Source organism: Temnothorax americanus, unplaced genomic scaffold (assembly GCF_048541705.1).
Source record: "Temnothorax americanus isolate GAGA-0224 unplaced genomic scaffold, ASM4854170v1 Scaffold22, whole genome shotgun sequence".
Classification (NCBI taxonomy): domain Eukaryota; kingdom Metazoa; phylum Arthropoda; class Insecta; order Hymenoptera; family Formicidae; genus Temnothorax; species Temnothorax americanus.
Genome location: NW_027509360.1, coordinates 366,623 through 379,624, shown reverse-complemented (window position 1 = coordinate 379,624; position 13,002 = coordinate 366,623). Strand labels below are relative to the sequence as shown.

Here is a 13,002-nt window from a genome sequence, read left to right as displayed (position 1 = left end):
GAGGGGAAGCACGCACTCCGCGTGGTTTTCCATCGTTATCAGTTCTCATCGTAATAGCGGCGTGACTGTTGATTAGCGCGGCATACGCGATGTTTCGCGAAAATGTAGTACATCTCGCGAATGTGCATCCGGTAAATAACGGGGTGCATATAGAATCGCTGTTGCTCGATCGATATCATCTCTCGGTCTCGGTACCGCGGTGACACAGTTTCGCGATATACGGAGAGACGATACGGCAACTTTACCTCGCGAAACTGCGCGATAACGTTTCGTCGCTCCCGTTAAAATACAGTCCATCGCGAAACTACATCTGTAATATTACCCTCGGCGTGAAAACGTATACGACATTCTTGGAAAAAATATCCAAGTATCGAGTACTACGTGTGAAGCGAAGAATGGTTATTGCTCAAAGCTCCGCAGAGAGAGATGAGAGAGAGAACAAAAGAACAATGAATAACTTTGATAAAGTAGTAAATTTTTTGGTCATTTTTTCGTATTTAGTAATATTTGTGACGACAAGATCAACTTAAATTAATTAATCACAAAGAGTTCGGAACCAAATTTTAATCGGTTACTTTTTTAAGTAAATTTTTTTGCACGGATAAGAAACATAAGTTTAGTGACTTTGTCATTATCGCGATCTTTGATTTTGATGAGCGATTTTTAATTTATGTTTAATTCATATCGTTCTCGTGAACGATAACACTTTTATTTTTTTTAAATAAAGTGGATAAGTCGGTAACGTTTTAAAATACACATATTTTTGCTTACAATCTGTGATGACGCATTTTTTTATAATAGTCGCGAGGAAATTGTGCGAAGCCGCAAATCGTTCCGTAAAGTTACGATAACATTATCGGAAGGCAAGGTCTTTTATGTTTCGCTTACATAACTTGTATTTCAGAAACGCGTATTTTAACAGCTCGTTATACCACTTTTGTCACACGTATACTTTGCTTACTAACCTATGAGATCAACTTACTTGTTTAGACCGTTATCTTTTCGGGTTGTTGCGCATAAAGAAGTTCGTAAACTTTACGGAGATATTGTAAAATATATTTAATCGATAATTTATATACAACATATATATATATATATATATATATATATGTTGTATATAAATTATCGATTAAATTAACGAATTACCTGTTGAGATAACGGCAAGTTATGTAAATGTTTGCCGTTATCTCAACAGGTGACTCGTTTACCTTGAAAAAAACGCTAATGTAATTCTGAATTTTAATGAGATGCAAATAAATGAATAGGTATGCCGCATCAATTTTAGGGCGGTTCTCGATATCAACATTGTTAATATCCAAAGATTAATATAAATTTAATATTAAGAAAAAGATAATTATTATCCATCGCATATTGAGAAATATACAACGTGAATAATGATTCAAGTCCATTCGTGGATATTGTCTGAATAATTTGAGTCTTGATATCTGAGAATTTGTTAATCAACGTATCGAGTACTCGCAACTCGTCGCGTCGCGGCGTCGCGTAAATGAGTCACGGTCGATCTCGCTCCGCGCGTACTTGACGCGAGACATTGCTGTGTGTCTCTTGATTCGAATTTTTGAATCGTGCGATGGGAAAACCAGATCGAAAACAACGGAGCGTATCAAAAATCGCCACTTTATCGTTCTTGATATCTAAACTTCGAAATCATTCGTTGATAATCGCATAAAATGATGGTCGAACTTTGTATCATTTTTAAATGATTTCTAATCACATTACGCAGAATGAAGATAAATATATATCCGAGTTTTTTTAATACGTTAAAATCGCGACGAATGATGTCATCGTGCAAGAAAAGCTTATCATTCAAGTATGTGAATCAATGAAATAATCTTTCCTCATACCAAATCGGCAAAGTTTTGATAAGTGAATTTACTTTGGAAAAAAAATTACACACAAATATCGCTTTCAAAAGCAAGTCTTGGCATTCATTGCAATGGACATTAATTTTATCGTAATTTATTATATATTTTGAAAGAGGAGAAAAAGAAAAGGGGGAAAAAAACAAGTTTTATGGAGCGCATCATAATAAAAAGTATATTTATTATCATTATAAGAATCGTATCATTTATGAACTTAATCCTCATATTTGAGTTATATAAATGTATAATGTATAAATATTTCTTTTTACAAAATTTGAAGAGATTGAGAGCCTATGCGTATTAACGAATGATTGTGTGAAGTCTAGATATATATTAAGAACGATAAAGTGGCGATGAAATTTTTAATCATTGCACGACGCTGTTTATTATAAGTTGTAAGCTCGATTGTGAGTTTGCCCGAATCAAATTAGACGACCCGATTAGGTTGCACTCGTGTGCGTTGAAGTGTCGTGACGTATTTTCGTAGAAAAAAATCACAAGAGCAGCCGCGCGTAAACTGTTTTCTCGAGCTTACATGTAGGTAAAAATAAACGTGTAGTAAGCAATTTAATATCGGTCCGCGATGAAGAAACCTTGAGCCTTTCTTCTCTCTTCCTCCGTAGGAACGGATTGAAAGATTAATATATTTTTATAGACGTACAGACAACGCGTGTACCATGCGCGCATTGCATGCACGCATATAGAGTGCGGGTCGTTCTGCTTAGAATCAATTTAGGCTGGTCGTTATTTTGCCACATCGGGTCGTCTTTCCTTTTAAGCGTAAATGTGTTACGCGAAACGTGACCATTTTTCATGCGTCCGGCTCAATAATCGGTTCCTTTCAGAGTTCGTTAAGAGCTGGCGGTCTCGACCAGTCGAAAGGAAGAGGTTGTGAAAAGGCCAAACCTACGGCACTTGTATGCCCTGTAAGGCAAGTGTGTGTCGAGTTCATTTAGGGAGAGCTACAACAATTAAAATAAGTCGATTTCTCTCGATTTGGTGACTATAGTCCCGGGACCGAGATCGCGCGCGCTTTGCATTAATGAATAATACGCGTAATTATTCAATTACATCTCTCTTTTGTTGTCTCTCCAATGAAATATATCGCTTCAATTAGTCGCGTGTTTGCGTGAGGAATTAATAATAACAAAATTTCAGCATAATCGCACGTACGCATCATTTTCTTCTTTTCTTTTACATTTCTCATCTTAATCGACTCAAGATTTATGGCGGTGTTTGTATTTCGTAGACTTTTTCATTCCTTATGGATCGCAATTTTGTTCGTAGGCTGATTTATGCGGGCGATTTCCCGTGTGATATATAGCGCGTGTTGCGCTGAAATAAGCAGGTCTCTTGAATCAGTAGCAGAGACGATGGCTTTTTTTGAAGGACCGTTGACATTATGATTATGGAAGCATTATGCATGACGACGAAAGAAACAAACCCTTTATAACGAGATAGGTATACGGGATAGATGTAATGGTATTGCTGCTACATTTGTATCGTAAACATGCGGATAATATTTTGTGTTGCGACAAGTTTCTTTCTCCGTAACAGATCGAGTGATTTCGCATATCTAATACGTAGAATTTTTCTGAAATTTTGTAATAATTCGTAATTTTATACTCGTAATTATATCGGACGTGTACGAATAAAAATCACACGGTTATGAGATGCGAGAGTTAAAGCGCCTCCGTCTCTTCGGGATTTCATTATATAATATATATATTTATAATCTATAATGTTGAATTTTTCTCATTGTAATTATAATTTTGCTATAATTATATCCTCCTAAATTAACATGCGTTTGAATTTTACTACTTTTACTACTTATTAAAATTAATTTTTTTTAATTAATTTAAAAATTAATTATTATGTAAAACAGATAAATCTGGTATACCATAGAATCTAGATGATCCATTTTTTTTTAATTGTCAAAATTGCTAAGCATGATGAATTTATTATGCTCTTCATATATTTTTTGTACAAATTATGAGTATTTACATTTATGGCATCTTAAAATTGAAAATGTTCAATAAAACAATGTAAAAATAACGATGAAGAATTATTCGTGTGTTGCGAGATTGAAAAGTTTGAAATTTAACGTTGCTAAAACATTTTTCACCAAGACTGAACGGACTCTCGGACCTTTATTATGAGCCGCAGGCTCTTTTATATTTGCATACCAAAGAGAGGGAGAGAAAAAACCAGATTTATGTTCGCGGGAGAAGTGTTTATAATGCAACAAACGTAACAAGTTTTCAACTTGCAAAAATTTGATATATTCACTATCGAGTTTAGCAATATATTTACACACATACAATATAACTGCTATATAATAAAATCAATTTGTTTCGATAAATATTAACGAAACACAAAATACGAGTATCATAGTAAGATAATTACAAACTTTGACCAATGATTACGAGATAAATTATAAATAATAAAGATTAAAATATTGAAGGGGTATTTCATCTTTTTTTTCGGTAGCCAAAAGAAAAACGATATTTCACAAAGAGGGATATGGTTTAATGGAATACGAAGTACTTTATTCATGGATCGAGAAAGGCAGCGGTTTCGCATTGAGTCATCACCACTAACAATGACGTATACATACAAATTTGTAATGATGACAAAACACGAACGTCTATAAATGGGTGTCAAGGTGTAATCTAAAAATCTGAATCCATCGATAGAGTGATGCGTATGCAGCTAGATGTCCACGCAAAGTATACATATATATACTAAAAAAGTATGTATCTCTTATTAGTTATTACGTAACGCATCTGCAGTCATTGCATCCGTGTAATAATTGTATGCGAGAATAATCAAAGTACAACGAAACTTTTCCTGTTTTTACAAACTTTGACATTTTGTAACCATTTTATAAACGTTATCTTTGCTAGATCATCCTTGTGACATCATATTATGCGATATTTCTGTATTTTATGCGCCCACTCTGAGTTTTTTTTCGCGAATATCTTTCATATATGTTCGTAATACACAAATTATTTCCAGAATTTCCTCAAGTTTTCAATTATAAACGTTGACTTCGTATTATTTAATTGTCGAATAAAATAAATCGTCCTTGGCCCTTTTCCGTCGTGTTACGAACGACGTTATAACGCTTGACAGCATATGATAATTTCTTCTTATTATGTAATATAAATGTATATAAGGCGCAACGAACCATAAATGCCATGGGACGCGAGTTTCTTTTATTATACGTTCACACTTGACTCACAGAGTCAAAGAACTACCATGCAGACAGTCCTCATGGTTATATGAATTATTATACGTATTATGAAATATCTTCGATATTGCATGCATATTTCCAAGCAAAAGTATTGAATTATTTTTATTTACAAGTCGCAAGTAATATACTTTTGTTGTTAAGAGCATAACGTCGTCAAGTTCTAAGTTTAATTTACTTATAGACCAGAAAGTGTAATGTGAAATGTCGATACCGTTACGTGGCATTTTTTTCTTTTTTCTAGAAATCTAGATTATAATTATGTTAGAAGTTGGAATTTTTCGGGGGAGCGCGATTTGGCTTGCAAAACAGCCGATTGATGGGCTACATAAATAATAAGCGATCACGCGAGCAGTTACTTTAGCCGCGTGCACTGATGTGTATTACTTCTTGCTGAAAGCGGTGTAACAATTATCTCAATAACCGGCTACGCTCGTAATTTTCATATATTGGTGTAACGTGCGCAAATAAATTCACAGGCCGATTATTAGGTAGTCTATAACTTTTTAAAAAAAAGGTAAAAAAAGGCGCCAAGTACACGTATAGTAGTGTATATGTTGTTACCTAAAAAAAAAAAGAAAGTGGTAGTATTATACCTCGAAAAAACCTAAGTAACAAGTGTTAGATCTTTATATCTCGAAAAATCTCGAAAAAATCTAAGCAGTAGTATCTTTATTTCCGAAAAATTATAACCCAAGTGATACACGTCACAAAATTATGTTACCTTATCAAAAAGAAGAGTCGCGCTTCAAGTGATCTATTACAATTACAAAAAAGAAATGATATCTCTTTAAGTTAGAGCGCCAATTACAGAGAGAACATGTATATTGCCTCAAAAAATAATTGTTGCACTACATTGAAAAATCTTTACATTGTGTCAATTAGAAAAGAATGTATAATAACAATTTTATAAGATTAAAAATTTTATTTAAATTTAACAAGGGAATACAAGATATTTAAATACAAAGTTATTTACATGTGTATTTTTTAATGGCCACAAAGAATTACAGAAGTAACAGTACAAAATAAAAATATTTTATTAAAATACATAAATTTTTCTTGTAAAAAAACTTGGCGCTGCTAGACCTTTTAAATAAATAAAAACAACAATAAATAAAAATAATTCAGAGAAGAATACAATGGGAGTAATATTAAATGATTATCAGCGTGGATGTGGGAGTGAGTGATATGGGTGTGCGTGACTACGCGGACGGCGGATAATGCGGCTTATAATTAAGTATAGAATAAGTTTATTTATTTATTTAAAATTTCAAGGTCTAGCAGCGCCAAGTTTTTTTACAAGAAAAATTTATGTATTTTAATAAAATATTTTTATTTTGTACTGTTACTTCTGTAATTCTTTGTGGCCATTAAAAAATACACATGTAAATAACTTTGTATTTAAATATCTTGTATTCCCTTGTTAAATTTAAATAAAATTTTTTAATCTTATAAAATTGTTATTATACATTCTTTTCTAATTGACACAATGTAAAGATTTTTCAATGTAGTGCAACAATTATTTTTTGAGGCAATATACATGTTCTCTCTGTAATTGGCGCTCTAACTTAAAGAGATATCATTTCTTTTTTGTAATTGTAATAGATCACTTGAAGCGCGACTCTTCTTTTTGATAAGGTAACATAATTTTGTGACGTGTATCACTTGGGTTATAATTTTTCGGAAATAAAGATACTACTGCTTAGATTTTTCGAGATTTTTCGAGATATAAAGATCTAACACTTGTTACTTAGGTTTTTTCGAGGTATAATACTACCACTTTCTTTTTTTTTTTTAGGTAACAACATATACACTACTATACGTGTACTTGGCGCCTTTTTTTACCTTTTTTTAAAAAAGGTAATTTTGTGCGGATATCACGCCTTTTTGTAGTATATTACGCATTGTATAAACAGTATGTACAGGATAAAGCTATTTGGAGGTATAATACTACCACTTTGTTTTTTTCGAGGTAACAACATAACAGGGTAACAACATAATACATATACACTATTATGCGTGTACTTGGCGCTCATTTTACCTTTTTTTTAAAAAGGTAATTTTGTACGGATATCACGCCTTTTTGTAGTGTTACGCAACTTAATCTTATAAACAATATATCTTATAATTTCATAAACCGTATATAATACAAGGTATGAAGCTAAAAGTGTTACGAACTATTATTTCTAAAGAAAACAACAATTTAATATTTTGCTCAGTTTTTTAAAAATAATAATCTGTAACCCTTTTAGTTGTACACCTTGTATATATTTTTCAATTTCAACATAAAACATAATCGCAATAAAGCATGATTAATGTTAATAAGTCGTTAACTGTAAAATTCTTTATTTATTTTTATTTGCGTGTCTTACTGAATGTTGTTCGCCACTGTATATGTACCGATATCTTCAGGTATCGATATTTTTGATAATTATTTTTACGTCAGACATAATTTTAATTCATCCAATTTTTATTATGTCTAAACATAATTTTTGTCCAATTTTTATTATGTCTAGACATAATTTTAATTCAGCGATTTTTATTATGTCATGACATAATTTTAATTCTGCCGCTAGGGAAATTTTAAGTCGATTTTTATGAATCAAGCTTGAATTCAATGTTTAGGTGTCCCAGGTTGCCGATGACGAGGTCCACATAGCGCGCTCTATAGTTTTCGGTGTCCAGGTGTATTAATACCTTGAATTTGATGGCCACGTGTTCCAAGTTGCCAATGACGAGGTCCACATAGTGCGCTTCGTAGTTTTCGGTGTCTACATGTATTAATACCTCGAATTCGATATCTACGTGTCCTACATTGGGTGCGTTAAGCCGATACTTTGCTAGCCTAGCAATCGTGAGCAGTCGCTCGTTTTCGCTCGTTTCCTCTTTTTGACTTACTGGATTAAAAAGAGAAGAAACGAGCAAAAACGAGCAACTGCTCACGATTGCTAGGCTAGCGGAGTATCGGCTGAACGCACCCATTCAGATTTAAAGTTATTAATACACCTAGACACCAAAAACTATGAAGCGCATTATGTGGACCTCGTCATCAGCAACCTAAAACACCTAGACATCAATTTCAAGGTATTAATACACGTAGACACCGAAAACTACGGAGCGCAATATGTGGACCTTGTCATCGGCAACCTGGGACACGTAGACATCAAATTCAACGTACGATTACACCTGGACACCGGAAACTATGAAGCGCACTATCTGGATCCCGTCATCGGCAACCTGGAATACGTGGACATCGAATTCAAAATATTAATACACGTAGACACCGAAAACTACGGAGCGCACTATGTGGATCTTGTCATCGGCAACCTGGGACACGTGAACATCAAATTCGAGGTATTATTACACCTAGACACCGAAAACTACGGAGCGCGATACCTGGACCTCGTCATCGGCAACCTGGGACACGTAGACACCGAAAACTACGGAGCGCACTATGTGGACCTCGTCATCGGCAACCTGGGACACCTAGACATCGAATTCAACGTACGATTACATCTGGACACCGAAAACTATGAAGCGCATTACCTGGATCCCGTCATCGGCAACCTGGAACTCGTGGACATCGAATTCAAGATATTAATACACGTAGACACCAAAAACTACGGAGCGCACTATGTGGACCTCGTCATCGGCAACCTGGGACACGTAGACATCGAATTCAACGTATTATTACACCTGGACACCGAAATCTATGAAGCGCATTATCTGGATCCCGTCATCGGCAACCTGAGACACGTGGACATCGAATTCAAGATATTAATACACGTAGACACCAAAAACTACGGAGCGCACTGTGTGGACCTCGTCATCGGCAACCTGGGACACGTAGACATCGAATTCAACGTATTATTACACCTGGACACCGAAAACTATGAAGCGCATTATCTGGATCCCGTCATCGGCAACCTGGAACACGTGGACATCGAATTCAAGATATTAATACACGTGGACACCAAAAACTACGGAGCGCACTATGTGGACCTCGTCATCGGCAACCTGGGACACGTAGACATCGAATTCAACGTATTATTACACCTGGACACCGAAATCTATGAAGCGCATTATCTGGATCCCGTCATCGGCAACCTGAGACACGTGGACATCGAATTCAAGATATTAATACACGTAGACACCAAAAACTACGGAGCGCACTGTGTGGACCTCGTCATCGGCAACCTGGGACACGTAGACATCGAATTCAACGTATTATTACACCTGGACACCGAAAACTATGAAGCGCACTGTGTGGACCTCGTCATCGGCAACCTGGGACACGTGGACATCGAATTCAAGGTATTAATACACGTAGACACCGAAAACTACGGAGCGCACTATGTGGACCTCGTCATCGGCAACCTGGGACACCTAGACATCGAATTCAACGTACGATTACACCTGGACACCGAAAACTATGAAGCGCATTATCTGGATCCCGTCATCGGCAACCTGGAACACGTGGACATCGAATTCAAGATATTAATACACGTGGACATCAAAAACTACGGAGCGCACTATGTGGACCTCGTCATCGGCAACCTGGGACACGTAGACATCGAATTCAACGTATTATTACACCTGGACACCGAAATCTATGAAGCGCATTATCTGGATCCCGTCATCGGCAACCTGGGACACGTGGACATCGAATTCAAGATATTAATACACGTAGACACCAAAAACTACGGAGCGCACTATGTGGACCTCGTCATCGGCAACCTGGGACACGTAGACATCGAATTCAACGTATTATTACACCTGGACACCGAAAACTATAAAGCGCACTATCTGGACCTTGTCATCGGCAACCTGGGATACATAGACATCAAATTCAAGCTTGATTCATAAGAATCGACTTAAAAATTCCCTAGCGGCACTTTCTGCCAAGCATAGAGAACCTACTTTTCCGTTGACTCAATATTTATTTTATATATATACCTAATTTTTACTTAAATAGAAATCTTCCTCCTGACCGATAAGTTTATCGACCTAATTTTGAAATACGCGCGCGATATCGAAACTGGCGATACCTGCGCCGCCAGCGTCGAAAAAGTGAAAGTGACGTTTCTCTGATAGATTGCAGCGTTAGGAGGAGTATCTTAAAAATAAATTTTCACATTTGGACTTTGCGTCGCAATATCTCCGCTCGTAAGGCACGTAGCGGAATATTATGAGAGAAACCCCCCCCTAATTGGACCCCAAGCTATCGATCAAGCCTACTTAGAACTTGATCCGTTCACTCGTTATCGAGATCTCAACATCTCGGGTACTCGCAACCCGTCGCGTCGCGTAAAAGAGTCACGGTCGGTCTCGCTCCGCGTGTACTTGGCGCGAGACACTACCGTGTCTCTTGATTTCCCAATGATTTTCCGTAAAGCTGCGCGTTTAAACTTTAATTTATGCGTCGATGACGGGTATACGGCTGAAAAAAATTATATCGTATACGAGAAGAAAAACACTCTCGATAATTAGACGATACACCGTTTTCGTTAACAAGCCTTAACAGCAGGGTGTGGACCTCCAGTATTAATAAAGTCTTATACATGAGAAGTATCGATATATATAGTTACGAATGTAGTATTGTATACTTACACATGGTAGAAATTATAGCAAATGACGGAAATTATCTGATGTATAACCGTATAACGAAGCCGTTGTAATAACTGACGTTAAAAAGTTTAAGATTAAAATAATTTTAATTAAATCCAATTATATTTTTAAGCTTTAGATAATTATCTTTAGATAATTATCGTGTTGCAATAAATAAAATAAATATTAGTTTAATGAAATATTTTTTACACTAAAGCACGTTTAAACATATAGAATATTTGACATCCAAGAAGTATAAATTTTTGACTCAAGATATAAATTGTGAAAGCATAAATATAGAAGAAACAATATTATATTTTTTAGAAAATTTCGATGGTTTTTTACTTCAATAAAAATTCATATTTTTATGATTAGATGATCGAAATACGCACAATTAAGAAGTCATGAGAAATAATAATTGCCCAGAGCCTAGACAAAACAGTTGTTAATTTTTTTCCTAAATTTTTAATCAAAGCAACAATTATATAGCTACATAAGATTTATTCGAGATTCGTGAAAAATGTAGCTATAAAATAAAACTACAATAGATATAATGATTCTCGATATACTTACAGAAACATATAATTGGAAATAAGGTTTCGATTCGGTCGAAGATTAAAGAGCATCATTGAAAGTTATGGTTGGACGAATTCATGCTAACGCATGCCATCTTGATTGGTAGTCACGACATTATCGTTCGTCGCGTCAGCTGTTGCTACTGAAGCAGCAGCAGTAGCAACAGCTGTAATACGAGCAAGTGCGACAAATTGCATGTTAATTCGGAGTTGACGAGACGACGTTCAATCCGGATCAATCGATCGCTATACATAGATCGACTGCGTCTCGAACGATAACATTATTACTGTATGGATTGTTATTGATATTGTGAGTGAGATCGACGCGGTGTTTAACGAGATTGTTTTTCTCTTATGTTTCAGTGGGCATTTCGGTGCTGATGTTCTTCCTATTCGGCAAACCTTACAAACGCGGTTTCTTCTGCAACGATGAGTCACTCTATCATCCGTTTCACGAATCTACGGTTACGAGCACGATGTTGTACATCATCGGCCTTTTCCTTCCTATATGCACGGTGAGTCACCTTGCGTTTGCGATACGCACGCGATAAAAGACACGTGAGAAATTACCTGTTAACTTACCATTACAGCGAGAACCTTATCTCTCTCATTACCATTCTTTTACGTGCATTACTCGCTTGTATATACAACATGTAAAAGTTGACATTTGAAATATATATCCATCGTTTAGCAAGTTATTATAATTTAATGTTGAACGTTTCTCTCGTCTCAGAAAGGAAGTGGTATTTAATTTTCAAGAGGGATTGGCTTAATGTTCTCTTCTTCTCCGAGATTTTTACTTTAAAGATATTACATGTATCTTGAAAATAAAAATTAATTTGTACTGATATTCTTTTTTCAATTTGAATAAAAAATATAAAATTAATGCGCAGAAGTTTACCATTTGTATTAAAGAAATATTTTCTTGATTCTTTCGCGATACGCATTAACATAATGAATCTGAAATTATGAATATTACAATTAACTAACATTTTAACGTGTTGGTTTAAAATTAAAAATTCTCTATTCAGGCGAAAATAAAAATGTTAGGAGACCATCTGTGTCACGCACGTCTTTGTGCAATTCTGACAACGTGACATAGTGCTTTGAGTTTACGCGTTGACCCAGCAATGATCAATAGCAGATGCGATCGCGAACGAACGCGACTCGAATAAGGACCTGTCGCGTGCCGCTTTTATTAAAACTCTTCCCAAAAGGAGGGGTGACAGAGGTGGTGGTCTAAGAATACGAAAGACACGCACGAAAGACGAGTGATATCAGGCTCGCGCCTCGCTGCCTGCACATGTGAGTAGACTGGCGGGAAGTGAGTACGCTCGTTTTCGGTGCTTGTGCTGGGTTGTGGGAATCAGTTTACTTTACGGTACCAATTACGGTAGAAGTGGGGAGTGGGGACGGTGGGGTTCGCACAATTCGCAGCACATGTATTCACTATCCGAGTATCACTATTTTTATCGAGCTCTCAGAGAATATAAGGGAAAGAAAAAAAAGTGAAAAGAGACGGAAACTATCTTTTTCGTGCGTGTATTTTCTAACTGTATCCTCGAAGAGGCTGACTGCAATCTGCATGCGCTTTGCCGAATATAGGGACGAAGCCAAAGGAGGTCGTCGATTCGACCAAAGGGAACGGAATGTATGTTTATGATTTACTGTTTATTTGCAAATA

The 13,002-nt window shown here is 35.9% G+C and overlaps 1 protein-coding gene across 5 annotated transcripts in view; it reads left to right on the top strand.

Moving 5' to 3' along the window:
* The window catches only part of Wun (wunen), a 29,811-nt gene that overhangs the window by 1,875 nt on the left and 14,934 nt on the right, over positions 1–13,002 (top strand). For all 5 annotated transcript variants that reach the window (XM_077407063.1, XM_077407064.1, XM_077407067.1 and 2 more), the window contains exon 2: positions 11,682–11,833. In XM_077407063.1, coding sequence (XP_077263189.1) covers positions 11,682–11,833 — 152 coding nt within the window. The remainder of the gene's footprint in view (positions 1–11,681; positions 11,834–13,002) is intronic.